Genomic DNA, 27,545 nt, shown 5'->3' on the forward strand with positions numbered 1-27,545 from the left:
GGGGTCCCGTCCCTCAGGCCGGGGGACGCGGAGGTCTGGAAGAGGACAGCGGAGAAGCTGAGAGCGACGCGGCGCCAGCTGAAGAGGGACGAATGGCGGCCACAGCGGCAGCAGGAGCGGCGGCAGCGGCGGCGGCCTACGCCAGCCTGAAGCTGTGAGTGACCCTCTGGGAGCAGGCGGGGGGGGATGCGGCGCTGTCACCTGCAGCCACCAGAGGGTAGGGCCTGGCCCGTAGAGTAGCGGCCGCCTGTCCCCTCCCCTCACAGGCCTGCGGGCCCCTGTGTCCCACAGGGTCCCGTGTTCCGCTCCCTTTCCCGGCCCGGGTGTGCCGGGCTCGCCGCCTCCCTTCCTGGGCGAGCGTGAAGGGCTTGGCCCGAGGCAGCGGCTGTGGGCGGCAGCCCGGGGCGGGAGGGAGGAGGACTTTGGTAAAGGGACTGGATCCTGTCGCTGTTGGCCATTCATCTGGTTACTCGCGGTTCGGGTGACCGTCTCCTTTCCCTCTCTCATACGCGAGAGGGCTGAGGCGGGCAGGTCAGCGCTGGTGTGACAGGCGAGCAGCTTCTCTGTCTTGAGAGTGTTGGAGCAGCTGCTGGTCTGTGCAGAGGAGGTGGGCACCGAGCGACGCACACAGCCTGCTTTCTGCCTGATAGGTGACTTAGAGAAACTCCAGTGCTGGTAAAAATACCAGGCTTTGCACATGCGACGTTACTTGCCAGCAGAAGGTTCCTTTACGCATACTTAGCTGCCCTTCTGTCACAGCACGGGGTTCTGTGTGGTATGGGTTTGGTGCCAGTGTTGAGCTTTTGAGACTCCGCTGTGTGGTGCCTGCTGCCACTTCTCAGATTCTTCGAACCTCCCGTTTCCCCTTAAAGGTTTAGGGGAGAACATAACCCTTCGGACTTGTAAATGCCAGAGGTTTGCTTGCTGACTTTTATACCCAAAAAGAAATTGCGTAACCGAAGTTAAAAGTGAAGAGACACTTCCATTGCAAACCCTCACAGTAGCTGGTTGAAACTCCTGAACAAACTACTCTGAGCATAAGACGCTTGGTGGCTGACTGAAGCCAGCCGTGAAACGTCCTTGTGTGTCCTGAAGGCGTTCCCAGGCTTTTGGCCTCTAAGCGGTAGCTGGCAACTCTAGAATTTAGTTAGTGATGCCATTTGCAGGAAGCAGGATCTGACAGTGGTTTGGTGGTGGGTTTTTTTTTGAGCCTGATTTAAGTGTACTTAATGCTCTGTTAAATTTCATTTGGCAAACATCTTTTGGATTCAGTGCAGGCAGGCTTCTTTCTTGAAGACCTGCATGAAGAGTTGTCATAACGCTGCTGCTTGTTTCAAAATCACTGTGCTGCTTTCTTTGTCGTGATATAAAGTAGCTGCATGAGGGTGCACCAACCCTGGAGGTGTTTGAGTGTTAATGAAGAGTAAGATCACCAGCCTTGCTGGTCTGGCAGACAGCTGCTTTTTCTGGTTGCCACCTAAACAATATTTGTCTTTCTTTAAGCTGAACTTGTGATCTTTTTGCCTGCAAAGGAGAAAAAGGTGAGTTGTACGAGTCGCAGTAACTCACAGTCCTTCATGAAATTAAGTAAAGCAATTTGCTGGATACAGGCTAGTAGAGAAATCTCTCATTTGAAGTTCAAGATTAACTAAAAGTAAGCTTTGCTCATTTTAGAGCAAGGCTATCTCAAATGTAGGTTAATGTGAGGTTTGGGGTTTTTTTTTCTCCCTGTAATTTTAAACCACAATTGTTTTGTGTTCTGAGCAAATGTGACCTTTTTTTCTGCTCTTACACCAAACTGTGGTAGTGCCAGCAGAATCTCTACCATGATATAGGGCCAGAACTTGGGTGTTGAGTCAAACCTGGGTTTGTTTACAAGGGCAAAGGGGAAAGTTGTCCTGAGAAATTCAAGCTAGACTTCAGTTTGGGGATTTTGTGGTAGCAGTGTTTTGTTGGGGAGGGTTTAACTGACTTCTCAGTCTCACTGTGAAAAGGTCAGATTCTGGAACTGCTCCTCTTCTGGGTAGTCTGGTGGCCCTGTGTGGAGCTTCATTGCTCTGTGGAGTCCAGTTCTGCCCATCTACTCACAGGTTCTAGCTGTGAATGCAGACCTCTTGTTTCTTAAAGTAGTGCCTCAGAGGCTTTGTGCCTTGACCACTGTCAGCCAGGTTTAGGCGGTATGGAGAAAAGTGCTGATGCCTGTGCTGCCATTGGAGCTAGCTGAATGACACCGTTAATTAGCGGGTAAAACTAGTACCCTGAGAACTGCTGCCCCTAGTTGTCTTTGTCACTGCTGTAATTTTCTCTCTTGGCCTCAGGAACAACTGGTAGAATTCAAACAGCTGTCACAGGTAGCAAGCTCTAGTGGCTGCTGGGAAAGTCCAATTAATCAGTGAAAACTGATTGGTAAAGCTGTCTGCTGAACAGAGTGGGTCTTGGCTGTTCTGGCTTGTTTATAGACATTTTTTTTTTCCATTGTGCTTGGGTGAAGTCTTACCCTTCTGACAGCCTTCTCAGGGCCCTGTGAGTCTCTGGTCCTAGCTGTTTCACATTTAACTCCTCCTGACCGCACTCGTGCCTGCATGCCTTGTGGAAGTACTCGTCAGCCACGAGATGCTGCCGCGCTTGAGTGCGGTGCCCTTCGTCTCTGTTTGGGGAGAGGTCCAAACAGACAGCTTGTCTCTGGAGATTTTACTTGTTTTCTAAAGAGAGTTGCCAAAGTTTGGGTAATTCTTCTAGAAAAGGCAGCTACACCTCCTTTTTCTTCCTGCTTAATCTCAGTGGCTGTCAGGGTGAAGCTCAGGTGTGTTGGCTGAGGAGGGCATTACCTTCTATAGTGAAGTATTTGTCACCTTAAGGACTGTTTCCAGCTAAGTTCCACTTCTGAAGCTATGCCTTTAATACCTACATGCCTCTTTTTGTTTTTCAAATAGCATTTCGACTAGTGTTTTTTCAATCCTGAGGTTACACTCCCTATCTTCTCCCTGCAACAGCTGCTGCTCTGTGGGAGATGCTCCAGTTCCTTGAGCTGCTCCTACTTGAGGAGTAATATTTATTGTGGCTGTATAATTAGCACACTCGCTCACCTAGAAAAGCTGGAATCTCTGGAGTGTTGAAATCATCAGCATGGCAGCACTGTTACTTAACACCACCTTTGAGGCTCTGCTGACATCTTCCCTGCATCTCTGCAGGCCACTTTAGTTCCCTAAGTACAGCGAATGCATTGCAGTGCAGGACAGGATGTGCTCCTGGCTTCCTTTCTTATGGTATTTCGAGGCTGACATCAAAGATTCCCCTGCATTAGAGCAATGTTAAGTATTTATGGTGAAATAATCAATTACTGAAGTAAGGGTTTGGCTGTTGAGGCCTTGCAGTGATATTGGGTGAAGCACTATCTTTAGCTGCCATTAGAGCTCTTCCATTCTCAAGCCAAACACGGGCATAGTCTTATCTATAAAATCAGCCTCATTAAAATGTGGGATGCCACCCTGAATCATCCTCATGATAGACAGCACAGATTTTTTAGTGTGAATTAATGAAGTGAAACTTCATAACAAATATACAAGTGGGGGAAAAAAAAGGGGGGGAGGAAAAAAAAAAGAGAGAAAAATCCTGTCTCGCTTAAACTGTAAATTAGGCTGGCTTGGTGTAAGCAAGCAAAGGTTTGTTTTTTGTTGTGATGTTGGGAATCAACACTTGTTTTTTCCCCTCAAATTTGTATTGCAGGAATGAAATCTACTGAATAAGTTGCTTTCTGTCTTGGCAGTGATCCACAAAGCTTCAGCTGGAGGAGACTTTTCAAAAATGAAATCTGAGACACCTTCAATAATATTTAAAACATCAATTTGTTGGTTTCTGTCCTTCAGTATCTATCTTTTTCTTGAGTATCATGAGTTATATCATCTCAGGTATTTCCATTTATCACTCCCTTTGCTCTTTGACAACACTGAGAAATAGTCCATGATAATAGTGGTCAGGGTTTTCTTTGTATTGAAAAGAGTGAGAGGAGCTCTGATACTGTGAAGATTTTGTGCTGTAAAGCTGCAGTGGAGGCTTGGGGTTGCTGTTAGGGGGTTTGGGGTTGCTGCTAAGGGGTTTGGATGGTTGTAGACAGCAGTGGCAAGGTAGCTGAAGCAAAGGCAGGCTCCAGTAGCAAAAATGAAGATTGTACAAAAGCAGAACATGGCTTGCTGTGTGAAAACTGGGTTCAGGAGTATCTCCAGACATTATGGACTTGTAGACAATAACAAGACTTGTAGACTAAAGGCAGCAGTATTTTTATGTAATCCTGGTGCTTGGACTTTGATCCTGATTTCGTTAAAAGCCTAGGAGTAATCTGTCTGCAGATTCCTTGCCCTGTGAACAGTTCTGCTTTCAGCACTGAGTGTCTCCCTCTCAGATCAGTAAACAAGCTTGTCTATTATCTTTCTAAGCTTGTGATAGACACACAGGCCTGGCTCTGAGCAGAGGCTATGGAAGAGCACCACACTTGTATACAATGCCCATCAGCTTCCTTCCTGAGAGAGGAGAGGCACTAATCTTAGTCATAGCAGTGTTATATTTGGAAGAGTCCAGTTAATGAGGAGACTACTTGCCCACCTCTGGGGGTTGGTAAACTTGTAAATCAGCTTTTGCACCAAAACCTGCTTCAGTCTTGGCCTCCTTCTCAACTCTACTGGAGAACACATCCAGTTACTTACAAAAATGGAGCAAGGACTAAGTGACTCATCCTTCTGTTAAAAACATGGAAGAGCTCTCATTCTCCCCCTTCTGAGGCAGGGATTTACCATTTTGCAGGGCATTAAGCTTTGCAGTTTGTGCAGCTGCATTTTAAGCAGTTGTTAAGAGTGATCCCAACAGAAGTTCTTTCAGCTTCACAGACTGGCAATTTTATTTTCTCCAGTCCCCTCCAAAAGAGCTCCAAGCCAAACCCACCCAAAGCTCCAGAGCAGCCAGTGATGAGATTGCTGCAGTGTGCCACAAGAACCAGTCTGGCCTATTGCAATGAGAGGAGAGATCACTTGTCTTGTTCCCTGTGACACTTTTGTCACTAAATGTAGTCTTGGAGAGGAGAGGAGGATTTTGATAGCAGAGTTCTCTTTCCTCTGTGTTGAGGGTACAACATAGTTGAAACCAAGCTAGACGCGTACAGGCATTGTGTAAGAGGAGATAAAGATGAGAAGTGGCTGTTCAAAGGGCAGGAGGCAATATGGGTGGTGATTTGAGAGGGGGAGAAGTGCTGGGGGCTGGTCTAGCAGAGCAGGGCATGTGCAGATGGAGAGAGCAGGCATCACTTGCACCGGCAGCCCTGGGTCTCCCCTTTTTCTGGACTTGGGGATGATGAGGGCAAACAAGCTCTGGAGGGGGAAATTCTTGTTCCTGAGTGTAGTAAAGGGAAAATGTTGATGTGATGATGTTCTGCACCCTTCAGCTTTTACTCTCTGTTTGAAAACAGGCTGTAACTAATATGCAAGTGAGTCTCAGTGCTGAGGCTACAGTACAGTCATGGCCATGTTGTAGCCTCTGCAGATGAGCAGAGCAGCTTTCAAGAGTACTGATCATGATGGGAGTGCCCAGATGTCCTCTGGGTGCTCAGTGCAGTGGTCTTGTTTGTTGTGTGTACAAAGGGTTCCAAAACTGAAACTCTTCTCCCCGCTGCTCTGGACACTATTTTACAGCCTGCTAAGTTAAAACACTTCTTTTAGCTGCTTTTGCTGAAGATCATCAGATGCATGAGAAGTGAAATTTCCTGAGTTATGATTGATTGGTTATGTTATGGTTTGCTGGCTTGGGGTTTTTCAGTTCAGTCAAGCATTTGGTCTCCACTTGTCCAGAGAGGTGGTAGAATCACCATCCTTGGAGAGAATCAAAACACACCCTAAGAAACACCATTCAGCTTGGAAGATGGAGAAACTCAGAAGCTGGCCTTGCTTTTAGTGGGTGGAAGCGAGGTGCTAGACATCTGCAAAGAGGTCTAGAAGACTCTTCTGATCTAAATTAGGATCCTAATTGAGCATTCTGAAGGACTAAAAAAAAGGCAAACAAAAGATGTGAAGAAATGAAAGATCTATTTAGGGAGAAGGGGGCTAAAAATATCTGTCCTGTAGAGTAAGTTTCCAGAGCAAAATGTTGAAAACTCTGAACCCAGCTCTTGTCAGGCCTCACTGAGAAAATTCACACAGTTACAAACACAGCTTGGGTTTTCTTGTTTGTGTTTATAATTTCCACTGTATGGCTCCAAGTCGCTCTGCTTGAGTCCTGTGTTGTACAGCCTGGTGTCTGGCTTCTTTCAAGTGTCTCAAGTGTGTGTTAGAGCAATGCTTCTAAAACCTGTTCAATTTCGTGGCTAGTGGTGGTCTGCATTCAGGTGTTCTGTGCAGTCTGTTTCCAGTGGGTTCTTGCCATCCTTACAAGACTCTGCTGTGAAAAGGGTGCTTTGTCACTTTGGACATGAGTTTTGTTTACTAGACTCACACCAGGGATGGGGCTCTGCAGGTTTTTTGATACATTGGGAAGTGTTTGGTTACAAACTTGGGATTTTGAAGTTTGGTTTTGGTTTCTTAGAGTTCAAAGTGATGCAGTTCAAGCTTAAATGAACTAGGGAGGTACAATGTGCATGAAGTCACTTGATCTGTAACTTCCAGCAGTAAATAAGAGTTGAGATGGTCAAACAAGCCATGGATTTTGCAATCATTGTTTAGCCTGACTAGATGGGTTTTGCACTCTCCAACACCAGTGGCTATTGGGAAGTAATCCAGTGAGAATTTTGGGGGTTGCAGCTGAAATAAGGTTTTAATGAAGAATAAACCAAAGTGTTGCTGAAATTCCTTTTTCCTGTCCATTCCCTTAAGGCATATAACACCAGAGAAGTTCTATGTGGAAGCTTGTGATGATGGAGCTGATGATGTGCTTGCTATTGACAGAGTCTCCACAGAGGTCACCCTCACAGGTACTCTCATCACCTCTATTGCTCAGTATGGGCCTCTATCCTTTTGGCTGCCTTGCCCTGGACCCTCCCCCAGAGATCCTCAGAACCTTACACCGAGGCTGGGAGAAAGTTTCTCTTGGGTTGCTGTTTGAATATAGTGCTGTGTGCTCTGTCCTGCAAAGAGCTTTCTTGGAAATGGCTTCTCACTGTGGGATTGCTGCTGGGGGTAGGCAGGGGCACAGTGCTGGTTTTGGTGAGAACATCCATCACAGCAGACACTGACTTAGCCAAGCCAGCTGGGATTGGTGCCACAAGTACAAGATGAAGCGTGGGGAGGATTGAATACTTGGGCTTCTGCAGCTTTCACTGATTGCCCCAGTGCTCTCTTCTTCCATAGTCAATCCTGAGTTTTCATACAGCCTCTAGGAGCACCAAGGTAACCCCCCCCTCAATGTAAACACAGCTGTGTGTTGCAGGTCTGGATTCAGATGTCAGTGTGAGCAGTTTGAAGCATGCTGATGTCTTCATAATTTGTTTCAAAGAATGGCACATGCATTAAAATACTCAAAGAACATGTATTGAATGACAACAGGAAATGAAAGCAGTGGGTGACTTCCCTTTCAATACTTCAGGGGGTTGTACCTCAGTATTACTAACACCTAAAGAGAAATGTTGCAGTAGCAGTGCTATAAAGCAGCCACTCTTTGGGTCTCTTGTATACTTCAGGAGTGGTGTGCCCATTCCACTGACATTTTTGGTGTTGTACTACAATATTTCAATTTCTCCTTCAAAGTTGTCCCTCTGAAACTCTAAAGATAGGTGCCTGAAGTCTTTTATTAGTCTCCAGCTGTTCTCTTTACTGGTGTTTTGTCAGATGAGTCTACAAAGTGTTCAAAGCAAAGGAAAATTCAAGCACTATTTTTCCTCTTCTCCAAGGTCTAGGAAAATGCCCAGTTCTGGTGTGGGTGTCTTAGTTGTTTGGTTTTTCTTTTTCCCTTCTCTAATCTCCCTTCTGTTATTCTAGAAGCTTGGATAGATGAAAGTTTAACAAGCTAACACTTCTAATTGATATTAGGATGCTTTCTGGATCTCTCGTGATACTGTTTGGGATGCTCTGTTCCTTGCCACATCTATGCTGTTGTTGGCAGCTTTGCAGAGAGACACCACAAGTAAACTGGTCCTCAGCAGTGAAATCATCTGAGTCTCACAAGAAGCAGCTGGAGGCAGAAGGCACAAGCATTGTTTGCTCTTGATGTCTTCCAGCCTTTATGGCTTCAACGCAGAGTTTCTGGAAGCTGGCAGGACATACATTATTGAGGAGTCTCCTATCAAGGGAATGAGTCTAAATGTATTCAGTGGAATGACTATTTTGATGAAACATGAGCAATGGGGGTAGAAAGCTTCCACAGCCTTCCTCTGCCTTGCATCAGGCTTTGAAATTGGGATGCATTGCTGCTTAAACCTAAGATCGTAGCAAAACTTCTTTTGAGCAAGAAACTTTGACAAACCTGGTTTAACATGAAAGCAGCAGCCTGAAATTCTAATGTTTTGTTCTGGTTTTCTCTTATGCTTTCCAGTTAAGAAAGATGTTCCCCCTTCAGCTGTTACAAGGCCTATATATGGCATTTTGGGAACAATTAGGTTGGTGGCAGGTAAGGCAAACACTTCTGTTCTCTTCAAAAAACACAATGGGGCAAAATACCTTGCTGAAGAAGCTTTCAGGACAGAAATAGTATTTTGCCAGCATCTGAGGCTACCCTTTGATCAGTGTGATGGGCCTGTCTTGTGGCTGCTAGAGAATGGAGCTAGCCAAATAGGATTTATCATGGCTGTCTATGCACCTCTGAAACCTGTGGCTGCTCCAGAGGCAGGGTTAACTGGCAGCTTGCTGAGTTTTAAGCAATGCATTTCACACGTGTGTAAAGGACTTCATCTGCTTACTCTTCACCACTGTTTGAATTTGATGCAACAGCCAAGCATTGGGTCATGGAGTTTGACTTTAAATCATTAGTCTTGGTACACAAATAACTGAGGGTAGTAGGTGCAGCTGTTGGGTCACATTTGTGTTGCAGCTATCTTACAAATACAAAGCAAATGCAGCATTAAAAGAGAAAAGGCAAACTGGAACAGGTCTACTTTGTTTGAAATTGTAGGATAAGGTTAGAATAAACTGCTTTAAGTCTAAGCTTTCAGAAAGTGTTGCTGTGGAAAAGACCTTTTGTGGGAACACTTTCAGAGATAGAGACTGAAGTGTGAAAAGTGATGAGGAGGATGCAGACTGGGTAAAAGTGTCCATATGTAGAAAGGATTTGAGTTTACTTATTGCAGTTGTGTTAAATGCAGTAACTTCTGCTGGGATCCTAAACTGCTGAGCTTTGTGTGCTCATACTCTGGCTGTGAGTCTTGCAGAGCAAGAGCAGCGTGGTGAACACCTGTCATAGGTACTTGACAAGCCCTGATTGTTTTAAAACTGAACTTCCCCAAGGGGGATTTGCACAGCTTACAGAGTTGGTGATGCTTCCACTCATCTGAATGTTGGGGGGTAGGAAAACAAACAAAAACAAAACCACAAGTCTAGAAGTTCCAGTTCTAGTGCCCCCAGCATAAGGAGGACACAGAGCTGTTGGTCTGAGTCCAGGGGAGGGTCACAGAGATGATCCAGGGCTGGAACACCTCTGCTATGAGGACAGGCTGAGGGAGCTGGGGTTCAGCTCAGACTCCAGGGGGACCTTAGTGCTGCCTTCTAATGCCTGAAGGGATCCTACAGGAAGGCTGAAGAGGGACTTTTCATATGAGTGTCTAGCTACCAGAAAAGGGGGAATGGTTTGAAGCTCAGGGAGAGCAGAGTTAGTCTGGATCTTTGGAAGAAGCTCTTCAGTAAGAGGGTGGTGAGACTCTGGAATAGGCTGCCCAGGGAGGTTGTGGCTGCCTTCTCCCTGGGGGTGTGCACCTTTCTTTTGTAACCTTTGCTGTTTGTGATCTACAGGCACATACCTGATAGTAATAACAAAAAAGAAAAAAGTAGGTGAGATTTTCAGTCATGTCATCTGGAAAGCAACAGATTTTGACATCCTCTCCTACAAAAAGACCATGCTGCACTTAACTGATATTCAGGTAGGTGCACTGATTAGGGGCTGGGGGGTGTATTGTGGTGATGTCCACTACCACAGCTCCTGATTTGAGCATTTTTTTAAGAAGCTCTCTGGACTGTATTTGTTTTCTCTCTGCTATAATTGATGTGATATTTGGGTATGGGTGTGTACAAAAGTTCTGTCATTCAAGATAGCACAGTCATGTTGTGCAGCTTAGACTATCATCCCCAGAGTCCTGATCTGCATACTGTGTGTTGTCCCCCCCTTCTAGGATGCTATACAGGCTGCTAATTCCTCCTCACAGCTTTACTCTTCTGATAGCCCCTGCAGTAAGCTGCCTTGCTGTCACCTAATTATCTGTTTTGCTTAATGTATGAATGGTTCAAATACATAATTAGGGAAGAGGTGATTCTTTTTTTGAGGGGGGGGGGGGGATAGGATGAAGATTGTTTAGAACAGGTGTCTTGTGGATAGATGGAGTAGACAAGTGTCTCACTGATGGAGCTGAAAGGGGAATCTGAAGCTTTTAGAGGAAAGGAATGAGGTTAAAACTGGAACCAGAACACATTAGCTAATGGAGTAATCTTGTCAGTAAGTTAAATCCTTTCTCTGCATTGCCATTTTGTTCTCTTTTTGCCTTTTTACTGAGTGGTTTTAAGGGAAACAAAGTTTCCTTTTTTGCTTGGAAGTAGCTAAAATTAGTTTACTAACAGTAGTATGTGAGGTCAATAGCTGTTCTCTGCTCTCCACTGTTCTTGCAGAATTTGGTTGCAGTGTGCTAGCTGTAAGCTATCAGTGAACTGCTATCAAAACTGCAGTCTCATGGTTTCCTCCTGCTGTGGTAACCTTTGGATGATGTCATGTGTTGCTAGAGCACTAGCAAAGTTCATTTCATCACTTCAAAAAGTAGTGGTAGCTTTAGGAGAACCAAGATTCTTTGGTGGTAATAAATGGGAGCTCTCCTGTCCTCTTTCTGCCAACAGTTGCAGGACAATAAAGTATTTCTGTCAATGCTCAACCATGTCTTGAGCGTGGATGGCTTTTACTTCTCCACCACCTACGACCTGACGCACACCCTGCAGCGGTTAGCCAACACCAGCCCTGAGTTCCAGGAGATGAGCCTCCTGGAGAGGGTAAGGCTGCCAGTTGTGCTTGCTGTCTGCCTCAGGCATTGCCAATCACCTCTGCATGGCTTAAGTTTAATTTGTGTTTAAAAAAATGTCAAAACAAACTGAAGGAAACTTTACCTAAAGTTTAGGATGGTGCTGCTGAAACCTGGGGTCTCATTAGCTTTGTGTAAGCCTTTTTTCACAATCATAGTGGGTTTGGGTTGGAAGGGACCTCCAGAGGACATCTAGTCCAAACCCCTCTGCAGTCAGCAGGGACATCCTGCGCTAGATCAGATTGCCCAGAGACTGACCTTGAATATCTCCAGGGATGAAGCCTCAACTATGTCTCTGGACAACCTGTGGTAGTGTTCCAGCACCCTCATGGTGCAGAACTTGTTCCTCACATCCAATCTAAATCTGCTCTTCTCTAATTTCAAACCATTGCCCCTCATCCTGTCACTGCAGGCCTTTGCAAACAGTCCCTCTGCAGCCTTCTTGTAGCCCCCTTCAAGTACTGGAAGGCTGCTATTAGATCTACCTGGAGCCTTCTTCAGGTTGAACACCCCCAGTTCCCTCAGCCTGTGCTTGTAGCAGAGGTGCTCCAACCCCCCAGTGATTTGGTATGCTCTATGTAGCAGATACTGTTTAAAGCATTTATTATCCTCAAACTGAAAATGCCTTTGTATTTTCATGACTTAATCTCCTGCAATAGATTGACATGTTTCTTAGACATTCAGCCTCCCCTGTCTGAACATGCAAAGACATCACAATGTTACTGGCAGTAACCAGGCTGTGTCTGTGGCCTTGCTAACTGAGTGGGACTGGAGCAGCTCCCTGGAACAAACAGCTGATAACAAAAGGGAAGAGATGAGTTGTTTCTTAGATTTGTAGTTGAGGATCTAAAGAATGCTGATTGAAAAAGGGTGTGCCAGCTCCACAGACATCTGTTCATCCAAAACCTGTGTGATGGATGGCTGCTGGGATATGCCACTTTCAGAAGTGGTGGTGTCTGAAAGCCTCTCTGCTCTTGCCTTGCTGCAGGCAGATCCCCGGTTTGTGTGGAATGGACACCTCCTCAGAGAATTTGCTGCTCAACCAGAGGTAAGCACTTTGCAATGACCATATTCATAGGGGATGAATGTACTTTTACTAGAAGTATACAAGTTTCCTTTTAAGTGTCTGTTCCTTCAGCCAGCCAGGATCCAGTATAACATGGCTGTTCATTTTGGCTCTTCTTGTTAGCACAGTGACAGTCTGCTCCTTTGAAGCTTCCAACTTCCTGCCAGTGTCCTCAGTAGGACATGTAACACAGCTGGCTTCTGGACAGGTCTGTTGGAAGATGCTGTGCTGAGCCCATGCTCATGTGAACCAAAGGGGACCTTACCCTGTACAGCACATGCCTCTGGAGCTTGTTAAGCTCAGCTGCTGAGTTATCTCTAGCTAGAGGCAAAGTTCAGCTCAGCACTTCTATTTTTTTTCTAAACCTGGCTAACATCTTTTTCCATGAGTGTAGTTTAAATTCCATAGTGAATGCACTAAAGAGCCAATAATGAAGAGTAAGCCTGACAGCTTAGATCGTTGCAGTTTTTCAGATGGAGACCAGCACAGTGCAACCTTTGAATTCACTTAGCCCAGCAAATACAAGTGCATGGCTGTGAGCCACAGCTGGAGTCCTCAATGGCCAGACTGATCTAAACTCCTTCCTGCCACAGACTTCAGATGTGTTGAATGTCTGAGCTACAGCAACCTCTTCTCTCTGACTGAAGGGGATGCTGCACTGCTGCTCTTTCTGTCTCAGTAAGCTGTGGAGATGTGCTCTTAGCTTAGACAGCACTGTTCCAAAAGACTGGGCAGTGCTGCTGCAATGTGAAGACAGGAATTAGCAAAGGGCTGTTTTGCATATTATGGGGGCATTTGCCTGGGTGTATGGTTTGGATAACACTGTGCAAACAAAGCTTGGGAACTGAGAGAGAAGCTGTGGTGGGAACAGCAGAGAAAGCCAAGTGTGCCTAGGTAGTGAAAACAGACACAGGAGGTAAAACAAAGAAATAATCCAACTGGTGTGTGAGGAGAAGCATGACCTCCTCTTGGCTACATCTGCCTTCCTCTAGTGCCAGGGTTAGGACATCAGGTATGAGAGAGTTTTAATTGTACATGTTCATGGCAGATCAAGTTATTCAGGAGTGGCAGGGTGAGGAAAACCCCTGGAACAAACATTGTGGGTATTAAGCACATAGAAGCATTCCCTACTGAACTCCCATGCTGTTAACTCTCTCTCTGCTTGCATCCTCCTGGGGAGCTACAGCAGATACCAAAGGGTTTCAGTCTGGACTGGTTTATATGCGGCATGTTAGTAGAAGAGTAAATGCCATGTGCAGGAGAACAAAGCAGCTGCTTTTTGTCAAGGTCACTCAGTTAGGATTAGATTTTGACTTCCCCTGCTGCTAACAAGGGTCACAGATATTGCTGTTGCCCTTGGGCTTTTTTAGAAAGAATAGAATAGAATAAACCAGGTTGGAAGAGACCTTCAAGATCATCGTGTCCAACCTATCACCCAACACCACCTAATCAACTAACCCATGCAACCAAGCACCCTGTCAAGTCTCCTCCTGAACACCTCCAGTGATGGCAACTCCACCACCTCCCCGGGCAGTCCATTCCAATGGGCAATCACTCTCTCTGTGTAAAACTTCCTCCTGACCTCCAGCCTGAACTTCCCCTGGCGCAGCCTGAGACTGTGTCCTCTTGTTCTGGTGCTGGCTGCCTGGGAGAAGAGACCAACCTCTGCCTGTTTACAACCCCCCTTCAGGTAGTTGTAGAGAGCAATAAGGTCACCCCTGAGTCTCCTCCTCTCCAGGCTAAGCAACCCCAACTCCCTCAGTCTCTCCTCATAGGGCTTGTGTTCCAAACCCCTCACCAACTTTGTTGCCCTTCTCTGGACTTGTTCCAGCAAGTCAACCTCCTTCCTAAACTGAGGGGCCCAGAACTGGACACAGAACTCAAGGTGTGGCCTAACCAGTGCAGTGTACAGGGGCAGAATGACCTCCCTGCTCCTGCTGGCCACACTGTTCTTAAATTATTGTACCCTCCACAAATCTTGAAGTGTAAAAAACCAAACCCATCAGACTCTTAGATAAAGCATGGTCACTCCCTTAGCTTTTTCATCTGCTAGTGATTGAGTGTTTTTAATGTCTGTTGTGTGTTTCAGATCCATAGGTTTGCTACACCAGTGATGCACGGATGTATCCTTTTGTGTTGTAAGGCTCAGTGCTGAACGTGGTGACAGACTAACAGCAAAGTGAGTGCTGGTGAGGCTGCTCTGTTGGCCACAGTGTCAGAACTAAGTTGTTTGCTCAGATGAGCATTGCATATGGTTTGCTAGCCCACTCACAGTATCACAGTATAACTTAGGTTGGAAAGGACCTCGAGGATCATCGAGTCCAACCTATCAACACAGACCTCATGACTAGACCGTGGCACCAAGTGCCACGTCCAATCCCCTCTTGAACACCTCCAGGGATGGTGACTCCACCACCTCCCTGGGCAGCACATTCCAATGACGAATGACTCGCTCGGTGAAGAACTTCCTCCTCACCTCGAGTCTAAACCTCCCCTGGCGCAGCTTGAGACTGTGTCCCCTTGTTCTGGTGCTGGTTGCTAGAGAGGAGACCAACCCCTTCCCGGCCACAACCACCTTTCAGGTAGTTGTAGAGGGCAATGAGGTCTCCCCTGAGCCTCCTCTTCTCCAGGCTAAACAATCCCAGCTCCCTCAGCCTCTCCTCATGGGGCTTGTGTTCAAGGCCTCTCCCCAGCCCTGTTGCCCTTCTCTGGATATGTTCAAGTGTCTCGATGTCCTTCTTAAACTGAGGGGCCCAGAACTGGACACAGGACTCATGTGAGTACTTGAATAATCTGCTTGTAAGGCTTAATGTATTTAATTTCACAGCTATTATTTGGATAACTGTCTCAATGAGACTGAAGGTTAGAATGACTATGGTCAGTGCTCTTATCACCCTCAGTACTTTTACCTTGCTGTAAGGATCCTTTCACTTAGCAATTACCTGGGATATAAAATAAGGGAGAACAGGTTTGAGTTGAAGTGCTTATGGATGTTCCCACTGAATAAAAGGAGCTCTGCTGGAGGCTCTTGGAATGTTTTTTTTCTAGCCAGCTGCTTTTTCTCCACCAGTGTTTGGGTCCCAGCCCTTCTAGCAGTCAGGAGTGGTTTTGAGAAGGGGTGTGTGCTCTGAGTAAGCCCAGTGCTTTCTGGAGGCAGTGTTCCTTGTGTGACCAGCAAGTCCCAGATGCTCCTGCCCTAGCAGCATGAGAAGGACTGGCAAGATTGGACAGAACAATTCCTTTTTCCCTCTGTCACCGAGGCCCCTCAGGTGTGTGCAGGGAACAGCTGCCAGGCTGGATCAATTGTGCTGCAAGGACTGTTAGCAGCTGGCAGATCTCCAGTCCTTCTTTCCTGTCACTTCATTTAATGGAAAATGTGATGGGAGTAGACAGAGAAGCAAGGAAGGATAGCAAAAGGGAGCTGCCAAAGCAACCCAATCCTTACCCTGCAGGTCCTGAGTGGAAGAGTCTCAGTAGATTGCAATTAGCAGTTGGCAGACTGTAATTAACACCTTACCCTGTCCTATTTTCACTATATAAATAGTTAGCATAAGTAATGTATGTGCTGCAATTCAGTGCTAACCAAACACCTTGGAGAACATAGGGATTCAAAGAAACTGGCTTTTCAGTGACAAAAATGCTATGAAAAGCCCTCAGCAGAGCTGGTACAGCACCACCAGCAGTTACTGCCATAAACCCAAAGATTCTTCTCCCCCTCATAAATGTAAAGACATTTTGTCCAACTAGTGATGGGGAAAAAAAAAATGGACTTACTTGAGTCATTGAGGCTTTGATCACCTAAAGTCTAAGTTGATTCATATTTCCCTTGTTGCTTAAAAATAACCCCACCCTCTTCTAAAATAAACCCAATTAAAATGTTTTTCCTTTGTGTGTGGAAGTAGCCAACAGCAAGTTGCCATGGAAGTTAGGACAGGGATTACCAACAGACAATGGTCTGAATATTGCTAAGAGGCTAACTTCAGAGGTAGCCTTCTTTGCAGGAACCTGCTGGCTGTGCAGGTGTTGAGTCAAGGGCTGTAGAACCTGGCAGCAGTCCTCCAGGGAAGCACTAGACTCTTTTTACCCAGTACTTTATGGATTTAGGCCATTATGGATTGTGCCTATTATTTTCTTTTCTTGATTCTTCACTGTAGTCTGTATTAGCACAAAATGAAGATGTTCCATGTAAGCAGTGTGTCCCTTCAGATAGCTCAGGTGCTCATGCAGGAGACAGCTGCTTTATGTCCTGTTTGACTCATGCATGCAGAATCCAGCTTTTACCATTAAAAAGGCATCTCCTTTACCAGCCTTAAGACAAAGTACCTGGATTGCTCAAAGAGCATAAGACTGCAGTGTGCTAGTGCTGCAGCTTGCAAAAATGGAGTGGTTTGAGCCTTTGCTTCCCTTTAAAGCTGTAGGTTTCAGATTCTAGGAGCAAAGGATGAAAGCCTGTGAGTCTCCTTGGAGAAGCTCCTGGTGATGAATGCTGGTCTCTGTTAGACTGGATAGCTTGCTGTGGCCCAAATCAAGGCAATGGCAAGCAGTACAGAACAAGACTCTGCTACTGGAGCTAGTGGTCAGTGGCCCCTCTTCATGGCTTCGTCCCAGATCAGGGTGTATCTGGCACTTCCATGCTCAGGCTAGACAGCCATTCATCTGGACAGCCTGCACTGGAGACTTGGTAGATGCTCATTCCTTTTCTTGGCATGGATCTGCAATCCAGTCTGCATTACTGCTTGTTCTGACACCTGCAAATGTGATGCATCTTGCACTTAGAGGTGCATGGTGAGACAGCCCAAGGTACTGGCTCTTCTAAAAATCCTAGGGAAAAGTATTGGAGTGGTTTTGTCTGGTTTGGGTTTTTTGTTTGCTTGTCTTGTGTTCTGTTTTCTGGGTTGTTTTTTGTTTGCTTTCTGTTAAAAGCAATAGGGGCAAGAAAACTCTAAAATATCCTGTGGCTGAAATGGGGATCAGCACTGAACAGAACTCAAGAAGCCAGCCCACTTCATGATCTACATAGGGCTCTAAAACCACATTAGTCTTCTTTAGAATGCTGCTTTATCAATTGCAGCTGCTTTCCTGTGTGTTCAGCCCTGACATCACCTCTGCCCTCTCTTGTGGAGTGCATACTGATCCTGATAGGAAGTTACTCTCCAGTTTCATGTCCAGCTGTTGCTGGTGTGAGAAATGTTTACAGATTTCTTTGCATGTGGTCACTTGGTTCCTTGACACCTCCTGCCTCTTGATCTCTGAAAAGAGCCTGCTGACAGTGTGGAGTTTTCCTTAGCATGATCTGTTAGTTATCACTATGCACTCCTGTTCTATTAATGGCAAGTGTTTTGACTGGCTGCTTGTCTCCAGGAGAAGCTGTTTCAGGGCTGGTGTTCGCTACTACGTGAGAGGTAAGAAGGCAGCTGGGTCGATTTCACAAAGAATGCCAATTCAGTCTCCAGACATAACCTGACTTTAGAGTCATTGCTGGGTAATGACTTGCACACAAAAATGCTTACAGAGGTTTGTCTCAAGAGGTTCTTGCTTCAGAGAAAATGTTAGGAACCTGTATGATGAACTGAGGCATTTTCTGATATTTATTAAAACTGATGGCTCCTTGTTTCTCCTGAGAACTGCAGATGCAGAGGAGGCTAACACTTCAATGTTACTGGAGTTAAATGCAAGCCCTTTGGGCTTAGCAGTCAATTCAAGCAAGAGCAGCACTGGTGCTGGGGGGGTAGCTCTGGATAGTGCTGTTCTCTACTTTTTTCAGGTTAAGAAGTGAACAAGGAAATGCATTTAAATTCCTTTCTGTTGTGAGATGCTTTCAGAGAGGTTGGCCAGTTTTTGGTTGCTTTTGAATTACGAATATTTCAGTCAAAAGCACTCTTCTTATATCAAACTACTCCATTTCTAGGGCTGCAATTACCAAAATATGTGAGCACAACTGTGCTGCTTCAGGTGAAATTCAGTACAGAGCACACTCAACCTCTACCAGCTGTGTTTAATTTTGCTGTCTTCTGGCAGCTCTGCTGTTTTCAGGCTTTCTGTGAGCACTCAGGTGGAAAGCCTTTTGCTGATCCACTGTCACTGTTCTGCAGCCAGTCTGAGCTGGCTAACCAGGTCTTCTTCCTTACGCAGGTATTGATTCGGAAGGACATGCTGCCAATTTTGTTGAAACAGAACAAATTGTGCATTACAAGGGGAGCAAGGCATCATTTGTTCAGGTAAAACCAGCATAAGGAACTGCTTACTGGCCTAAGGTGTATAGATAATGTGTGAATACAAATACAAGACTCTCAGGCACACAGACTGAGCCAGTCAGCTTTTGTTTTCACATGGCAAGTGAGTTTGGAAGTTTGGGTATGTAAAACTATTTCCATTCTTTTGCAGACCCGTGGATCAATTCCTTTTTTCTGGTCCCAGAGACCAAACCTCAAGTATAAACCAAAGCCACAGATCAGCAAGTCAGTAAATCATGTATGTGAGTGTTTGGTGTGTCTTGGGTTTTAATGTATTTCTGGGCTTGTGTTTGTGTGATAAACTGTCATCAGAAGAATAAAATGAGCAATATGGCATCCAGCTTTATTTCAACAAGTGGTAGCAAGAAGCCTTGCACTCCTTGAGAAGAGTTCAGAGCCTGAAAGAAATGCAGACATCAATTCTTCTTGGTTCTTGTTTGCAGCAGTTCTAGTAGCTGCATAATGCTATATATTCTCTGTGCTGTATTTAGTGATGAGAGCTGAACTGACTGAGGGGATGAAAATAGAAGTGTATAAGCACAGCAGAGAGCATCAAACACTTTTATTAGCTGTAAAGCTACCTACTTGGTATCAGCAAAAAGATGATGCTGGAGATTTCTGTCAGTTGCAGATCTTAATAGCAGTGTGCATCTGTCAACACATTGCCTTTCTCTTCCAGATGGATGGCTTCCAAAGACACTTTGACTCACAGATAATTAGCTATGGGAAGCAAGTGGTTGTCAACTTGGTAGGTTTTCACTTGTTCTCCCTGCAAAGAAGGGGTTGCTCTATTAAGCAGACTTAAGTAAATACATCATTTTTTCTTTCTTCATTTTTATTTCCTTTCTCCCAGGTTAACCAAAAAGGTTCAGAGAAGCCTCTGGAGCAAACATTTGCCAAAATGGTGAACAGCATGGCAAATGGAATGGTCAGGTATGTGTGAAGTGTTGAAATGGGGCCTGGCCTCTGAGCCTGACACAGGCATCAGCTCTTTGGGAGCCTTTGCCAGCTCTCTGATTTGTTGGTGTTTTCTCTTTATGATGTAACTTGCACATGGCCAATGCTTCTACCTTGGTGTAAGCAGAAGTGAGGCTGAAGTGAATATGGAACAAAGGGGAGACAGGCAGAATGAAGGGAGCTCAGAAGCAACAGTCATGCCAGTATTGGAATAACAGCACGCTGAGAGCTGTGGAGATCATCTGCTTTTTAAGAGAAAGAAATCATGCCCTGTAGAGCTTTCTTCTGGCAAAGGGGCTTGATTACATCACCAGCTTAGAGTGCTGAGTGTGAGTAAGATAGCATTGAGATGAAGGAGAAAACAGAACAGAATTAACCAGGTTGGAAAAGACCTTCAAGATCATCAAGCCCAACCTATCACCCAGCACCATCCAATCAGCTAAACCATGGCACCAAGTGCCTCATCCAATCTCTTCCTAAATACCTCCAGTGATGGTGACTCTACCACCTCCCTGGGCAGCACATTCCAATGGCCAATCTCTCTTTCTGGAAAGAATTTCTTCCTAAGATCCAGCCTAAACCTCCCCTGGCACAGCTTGAGACTGTGTCCTCTTGTTCTAGCGCTGGGTGCCTGGGAGAAGAGACCACCCCCCACCTGGCTACAACCTCCTTTCAGGTAGTTGTAGACAGCAATAAAGGGAACAGGTAATTTAAATGTCAGTGTGACATTGGATCAGAAGAGAGGAGCATGTGCTTCTGCTACCCTCAAGGGCATGTTTGTGTTTTAAAAGAAAGCCTCTTCCAAGGTGAGTTCTTGCCTCACTCTCACACCTAGGCTGCTGCTTAGACCTTTCCTGCACAGACCTCCGCAGGTTTTATATATCTTTGCTGTAAAAGTCATCTGGTGGAAACCCAAACCGTAACCTGCTGTCAGCATGTTTTGGGGATGTTCTGTGTGTGGTAAAAAGCAGTGTTGGGTGGCCTCATTTTCTTAATGCTGCCCAAATCCTTTTTCTGGAATCAATTTTGATGGTGTCTACCTGCCAGACTAAGACTTGAGCCTTCAGCGTATATAATACCAGCTTTTATGCACGCAGAATAACTTGGGTTATGAATGCTTGAGGGGAGGCATGTCATGCCCTGCAAGGAGATATCTGTATGTAATTGGGATGTATTTAATTTTTATTGTGTTTAATTTATAAAAATGTAAGTTTTAAATAGATGTCAAGATGAATATGTATTTATCTATAAGGTTGAATCAACCCCCAGTCACCTAGAGTTCCTCTTGCCAGAAATGAAACAGCTGTTAAAATCTCGTTCCAAGTCAGTGGCCACCTTCTTATGGCAGAAGGTTAGCTGCTGAAACAGAACCTGTCACAGGTTTCTAGAGAGCTGTGGAGAGAATTATGCTGCATGCCAGCAAAGAGTGTTGTATTTCAATACTGATGTCTAGTTCAGAGTGATCTATATACCAGAAGTCTCTGTTTGCTTGGAAGAGAGGAGGGCAAAGGAATCCTAGTGGAAAAAGTGCAATCAAGTGCATATATCTTCTGTGCTCTCTGGAGGAAAAATACCAACTAGGGTACAGAATGAGTAACTTGAAGCTGAGTGCTTCTCCTGCCTTCTCCAGCCAATCAGCATCTCAAAAGATGGAAATGCTGTCCCCACATACACGAAGAGTGCAGCTCCAGGAATCACAGAATTGTTAGGGTTGGAAGGGACTTCAAGGATCATCTAGCTCTGACCCCCCCTACCATGGGCAGGGACCCCTCATACTAGATCAGGTTGCTCAGAGCCACATCCAGCCTGGCCTTAAATCTGAGGAGACCTTATTGTGGCCTTCCAGTATCTTTAGGGGCCTACAAGAAAGCTGGTGAGAGACTTTTTAGGGTGTCAGGTGATGATGGGACTAGGAGGAATGGAACAAAACTAGAAATGGGTAGATTCAGATTGGATGTTAGGGAGAAATTCTTCACCATGAGGGTGGTGAGACTCCGGAACAGGTTGCCCAGCCAATTGCCAGCATCAGTAGATGTTTGCTGGAGACCTTGTCTGAAGAAGTGCCTGGGGAGTTGGGGATTGAGGCCCTTCCTTCAGTAGCTGTATAACCTGGGAGGATGCTTTTCTCTCTGGACAGGTATGTAGCATTTGACTTCCACAAAGAGTGCAGTCGGATGAGGTGGGATCGACTGCAGATTTTGATGGATCAGCTAGCAGAGCAGCAGGACGAGTTCAGGTAAGGCTCTGCACTTCTGCCATGGGCTTCTGTGGAGCTAGATCCCTAGAACTGAGAACAATTAAATATAAGTCACTGATTTTGCTTCAGGGCTGCTCTTCCCAGGGACACTTAAACGAGCTTGAACTCTGCCCTGAGATTGAGTGTTCCTCTGTTGGTACCCTTCTTCAGTGTGGGAGAGGAAGAATTCAGGGAGCCATCCAAGTTCAGAGACATGGTTAAGAGCTCTTTGTATGCTCAGGAGAACCCTTTTGGCTGCTAGAGTATTTACCTCTGAGAAGATGTGGTTTGTACAGACTGTCAGTACTGAGGGGGATGGTGTGTGTCAGTTACTTCCTAGTGGACTGTGATGGTAAAATCGTGACCCAGCAGGAGGGGATATTCCGCAGCAACTGCATGGACTGCCTGGACCGCACCAACGTCATCCAGAGCTTGCTGGCGCGGCGCTCCCTGCAGGCACAGCTGCAGGTGAGTGTCATCTTGGTTAACAAGCTGGAAGTCGGAGCAAGCTCCTGCAGCTGGACTGGGCCAATCCCAGGCACAAATCCAGGCTGGGTGCAGAGCGGGTCGAGAGTAGCTCTGATGAAAGAGCCTTGGGAGTGTTGATTGCTGAGAAGCTCCCCCTGAGCCAGCAGTGCCCTCATGCAGCTCAGAAAGCAGATATGGGCTGGGTTGCATCCAAAGGAGTGTGCCCAGCAGGGCAAGAGATGGGAATTCTGCTCCTTGACTCTGCTCTGCTGAGACCCCACCTCCAATACTGCCTCCAGTTCTGGTGTCCCCAGCATAAGAAGGACAGAGAGCTGTTGAAGTGAGTCCAGAGGAGGCCACAAAGATGATGCAGGGGCTGGAGCACCTCTGCTATGATGTTAGGCTGAGGCTGTTCAGTCTGGAGAAGACTCAAGAGCGACCTCAGAGCTGCCTTCCAATACCTGAAGGGGATGCTACAAGAAGGCTGCAGAGGGACTTTTCGTGAGGGTGTCTAGAGACTGGACAAGGGGGAATGGTTTGAAGCTGAGGGAGGGCAGGGTTAGACTGGATCTGAGGAAGAAGCTCTTCAGTCTGAGGGTGGTGAGACTCTGGAATAGGCTGCCCAGGGAGATTGTGGGTGCCTTCTCTCTGGGGGTGTTGAGGGCCAAGTTGAGGCCTTGAGCAGCTGAGTCTAGTTGAGAGGTGTCCCTGCCCACGGTGGGAGGTTGGAGGCGATGTCTCTGAGGTCACAGAATGGCTCAGGTTGGAAGGGAAGTTGAGAGAGGTTTTGTTTGGAACAGAAATGCAGTTTTAACACTACAACTGCATACAGCTCACACACTTGAGTTACTCTGCTGCTTGAAATGTGTTGGCCAGACTCTAACATGCACACAGCTTTTTTTTTTCTGAAAGCAAATCTGATTTTCCTGGTGAACTAATAGTGAGCCTCAATCTGCTTTGTGTTTCAGAGGTTAGGTGTTCTGCATGTGGGACAGAGGATTGAAGAGCAAGCAGATTTTGAGAAAATCTACAAAAATGGTAGGCTGTTGTTAGGGTTCACACAGTCCCTTTCTCCAAACAGAGTACATCACTGCCTTCATCTCTCTCAATGTTTTCCTTTTCACAGCCTGGGCTGATAATGCTAATGCTTGTGCCAAACAATATGCTGGAACTGGTGCCTTAAAGACAGATTACACAAGGCAAGTCAGCCTTTCTGCTAAGACCTCCTGGGGTTTGGGGGCATGGTTGAGATTTTTCTTAAGTTTTCATATCAGGAGGTTATTAATTTGGGGCTTAGGCCACTAATGAATTTTGCAATGGTTGAGCTGTTAACATATCAGACTAAAAACTGCAGAACACCATTCGTCACTCCTTCTGTGGAAAGGCAAAAGGCTGTCTGGAAATGGACCCAAAAGAAGCTGCCTCCTTCAGGGCACCTCTCTGTGGTGGCATGGAGAGAAGGGTATCACAGTATCAGTCAGGGTTGGAAGGGACCACAAGGATCATCTAGTTCCCACCCCCCTGCCATGGGCAGGGACACCCCACACTAGATCAGGCTGGCCAGAGCCTCATCCAGCCTGCTCTTAAACACTAGGTCATTTTAGCTTCCAAACAGCTACAAGTGTGGTGGTAATGCAGAAGCAGCACTTGTGCTTACCTGAAGGTATTTGTTAACCAATGAACAATGCAGTAACTCTAAGCCTGACATCATCTTCCTGAGTTCATCAATCTGTTTTAAACATTTTTCACCACTTGCTGCAGAACTGGGAAGAGAACTCAGTGGGGCTTAATAATGGATGGCTGGAACTCGTTGATACGTTACTACAAAAACAACTTTTCTGATGGATTTAGACAAGTAAGTCTGGCTTTGAGCTGCTGGGAGATGCTTGGTGGCCGTGGCTGTGCCTTTGAGCTCTCGCTCTCCATTTCTCTTCCAGGATGCAATTGATCTTTTTCTTGGAAATTACTCAGTGGATGAAGTAGAACCTGCTAGTCCTCTACATGTCAAGAAAGACTGGAAGTTCTTAGCTGTGAGTATGGAGGCTTTGTTCATGACTGGAGAAACTCACACAACCTTTTGGTCACTTGCTTCATGTTCAGTAATGAGGCATCCCTGCCATCTGGCTGGGTTTCTAGACTGCCTGCTTGTAGGACTAAACCCAGACTGTTTTCTTGACAGAAAATGGAGTGTCCTTGAGGTATTGAAAAAACTGCTGCTTGCTTTTGTTTAAAATCTGCTTCATGTGGAGAGGGAGAAATTCTTCTAGTCACCATGCTTTCTGCTGCAGAAGCAGCATGTGAAGACCTCTTCTCACACTTCATGCAGAAGCATAGATTGTAACACAAAACCCCCACCTCTTTTTCCTGCTCTTCTGTTGTGTGAAATGGGATTTGGGGATGCTATGGGTTTGGTAGCTGGTGGTGGTGTGTTTTGGGAGTTCTGGTGGTGTGGTTTGGTTTTTAAACACAGACCTCAACCTCCCTTTTAATAGCAAGGAGGTGTACTATAATTCTTAACCTAGTTATGGAACACTTTTTGGAATGTTGGGGCTGTGCAAAACTTTATTTGTAGCTGGCAGCAGGTGAATTGGGAATTAAAGCAACTTCAGTACAAAGCAAGTCAATAACTTGGCAGTGCAGCCCATCCTAAAGGACACTAAGCAATATGTTCTGCTATGTCAAGTGATAATTCTTTCTCTCTTTCCCCAGTTGCCTATTATTATGGTGGTTGCTTTCTCCATGTGCATTATTTGCTTGCTAATGGCTGGTAAGTCACTACTGAGGGTAATTTCACAGTCGGCTTGCTCGTGTTTGGACTCTGTATAAGTAGTTACCAGAAACTATTCAGTATAAAATTGCTGCTCAGTTGTACTAAAAGGTGTTTGAGCATGGCTCTGGAGACTGAGGGTGGAAAAACCTGAGGCACTACAGAAAATAATGTTAAAACCTTTGTAAATATAACTTAAGGGTCTGCTAATTGCCCCTGTTAAATTCAGTTGCACCTGAGGAGACCACAGAACATGCTGGGTAAGGAAATGGAAAGCTGTGGAGAGCCTCAAGCTTCATTGGATGTGTGCTTTCTGAGGGAGGGCTTGAAGTACTTTGATTATCAGAGAGGTTTTTCAGTACAGAGATAATGAACTGAAATCTCTTGTCTGCCTCTGAGCAGGTGATACGTGGACTGAGACACTGGCCTACGTGCTCTTCTGGGGAAGTGCAAGCTTTGGAACTTTGGCCATCATCCTTTACAACGGCAAGGATTTTGTAGATGCGCCCAAGCTGGTCCAGAAGGAGAAGATGGACTGAATTTGTGTGTGTGGAAAGCGGCTTGGTACCGAGGATTCCTCAAGCCACACGTGGAGTCTCTACTGACCTGCTTTCCACACCAGATAGTGCTCTTTTTAACATTCTTCCCTGGCAGTGTGAGGGCTGGAGAGGAAATCGTCCTTTGGTGGTGGTAGCTTTCAACTGAGACCTGACTTGACAGTCTGAGCTGCAATGGTCTTTGGAATATTGCATTAGTGGAGGGGGCTCTGCTCTTACTGAGGTAATGCAGAGACAGAAGACAACTTTTTGGTGTCTGGCATGTTTTGGGGCATAAGTGGACTGTTTAAGCTCATAGTCCACCTGGGCTGTTTCAGCTGAATCTTTGGTCTCTGGCTTGACAAGAGGGAGCCCTGATCATGTTCCAGTGTCAAAGAAAAACCTCAAACAGATGCTTCAGCATCTAATAATAGAGCTTCTAATCACAGCTTCTGAATAAATATGGCTCTATAGCAATGAAGCCTCATTCCCAGGCTTGCAGCTGGATTGTTTGTGCTAAGTCCACGTTAAGGAGTCCTTTGTGCATATTTGTCTGGATTCTTTTTGCTCATTGAATCCTAAAGCTCTTCTAAAACTCTGGCTTGTCTTGAACTGATGCAGTATTTTATGGACCATTGTTAGGGTGAAAGGACAGTCTAACTGGATGTTCCTGAAGTTGCAGATGTCTTGCACTGTTGCAGTAGTACAGTCTCCAGATGGTGATTCATTAGTTAGCAAATCAAAAGACAACATTTTTCTTTCTAAACATGTAAAATGAAATCAAAGAATGTAAAAATCCTTTGCAGTGTTTATTGAACCTTCCTTATGCTAAGATCCAAAGTACTACATGACTTTAAGAATGGGTCACAACATAAGGTGAACTTCATGTTTTGCTAGTCAGCTGCTTCTGTTCTTGGTTATGTTGAAGTAACTTGTTAAAGAAGGAGAAACAACCTGAGGAGAAAGCATTTAGCCTAAACTCCATACTTGCACTTGGGAGCAGCAGCTTGCTTTTCATGCATGATACTGTAACACTCTTGAAACAAAAAGCTACAGAAAAAATTTGTGCTGGCTAATAATAAATGTGTGTCTTTTCAATTTAGTGCTTCCAAGCTGTATAAAGAAAAAAAGTAATCCTAATCATGGACCAATTGAGACCTATTTTGTCACTTATTTTCTATGGTTTGTTCCAGCCATGGGACTGGCTTAAGGCGCTGTACATTGTTTCATATTTCCTGTAAAGTACAGCTGTATATTCAGGTTGCAGGGATAAAATTTAAACGGGGGGGTGGGGAGGGGGCAGACCTGTAGAATACTAGGACTAGCACAGTTGTCACTGTTGAAGCTAGAACACGAAGCACTGATGCTCCAGTGTTTCCTTGTGTTATGACTGAAAATATGTACAGATTTTTGCAACTGTTAACTGTTCATTTTAACTATGAATGTTTCTGGAGAGGCCTCTCTGGGTTTTGTGTAAACATGACCTGTCCATAAGCACTAGTATTGGCAAAGTGTCTGTTTGCTTCTAGATGCTGTAGCAGAAATACCAGCTGATGGTTAAGTGGAAGCTTCAAAACGTTCTGAGGTGAACTCCATCATGGGCATAAAGTAGAAGAGCATCACAGACTCAATATTTGAAAGCTCCCTGGCAGCGGTGTGTGAAACTCAGTTCAGTTGTCCTGCAGTCTGGAGCTAAATCTTTGCTTCTTTGAAGAACTTGTTGCAACAAAGAACCAAACATGAATTACTAATATAAAACCATTGTAAGACATAGAGTAAGGTAGGTTGTAGGAGTTGGAAGGCACCTGTATTCCAGTGCTTTAAAAGTCTGTTTCTAAACTCACAAATGGTGTATTCAAATGACAATAAAATGTCCAACTTTTCTAGATACACTGTTGGTGCATTTTGCACTTCAGAGTGGACTGTTTCTGGATTGTTCCTTCAGAACTGTTCCTCACCAGAAGGATGCTCTGGTTTTGTCTCTGCTTGTAGCTCATCCTGCTAGTCTGTGTTTAAATATTGATGGTCTTGCACTGCCCCCTGTCTCAGTTTGCATTAGTGTCACTTTCCAGCCCTCACTGCCACAGCTGCATCTGTCCG

At 45.5% G+C, this 27,545-nt stretch overlaps 1 protein-coding gene across 2 annotated transcripts; it reads left to right on the plus strand.

The window, feature by feature from the left end:
• Positions 1-9: 9 nt before the first annotated feature.
• On the plus strand, positions 10-27,335 carry SACM1L (SAC1 like phosphatidylinositide phosphatase). Of its 2 annotated transcripts, none has more exons than XM_068152829.1 (20): positions 10-154; positions 6,852-6,949; positions 8,506-8,580; positions 9,915-10,042; positions 11,004-11,153; positions 12,171-12,230; positions 14,338-14,371; positions 17,549-17,650; positions 18,381-18,466; positions 18,633-18,719; positions 19,161-19,229; positions 19,335-19,414; positions 21,576-21,674; positions 22,004-22,142; positions 23,111-23,180; positions 23,269-23,341; positions 23,904-23,997; positions 24,080-24,172; positions 24,852-24,909; positions 25,309-27,335. In XM_068152829.1, the coding sequence occupies exons 1-20, from the start codon at positions 93-95 to the stop codon at positions 25,446-25,448; spliced, it is 1,797 nt and encodes a 598-aa protein (XP_068008930.1). In that variant the 5' UTR covers positions 10-92; the 3' UTR covers positions 25,449-27,335. The 2 variants fall into 2 exon arrangements, with proteins under 2 accessions (XP_068008930.1, XP_068008931.1); XM_068152830.1 differs by having other exon boundaries at positions 25,312-27,335.
• Positions 27,336-27,545: the final 210 nt, after the last annotated feature.

This window comes from Melanerpes formicivorus, unplaced genomic scaffold (assembly GCF_026170545.1).
Source record: "Melanerpes formicivorus ecotype bairdi unplaced genomic scaffold, bMelFor1.0.p_v2 SCAF_24, whole genome shotgun sequence".
Classification (NCBI taxonomy): Eukaryota; Metazoa; Chordata; class Aves; order Piciformes; family Picidae; genus Melanerpes; species Melanerpes formicivorus.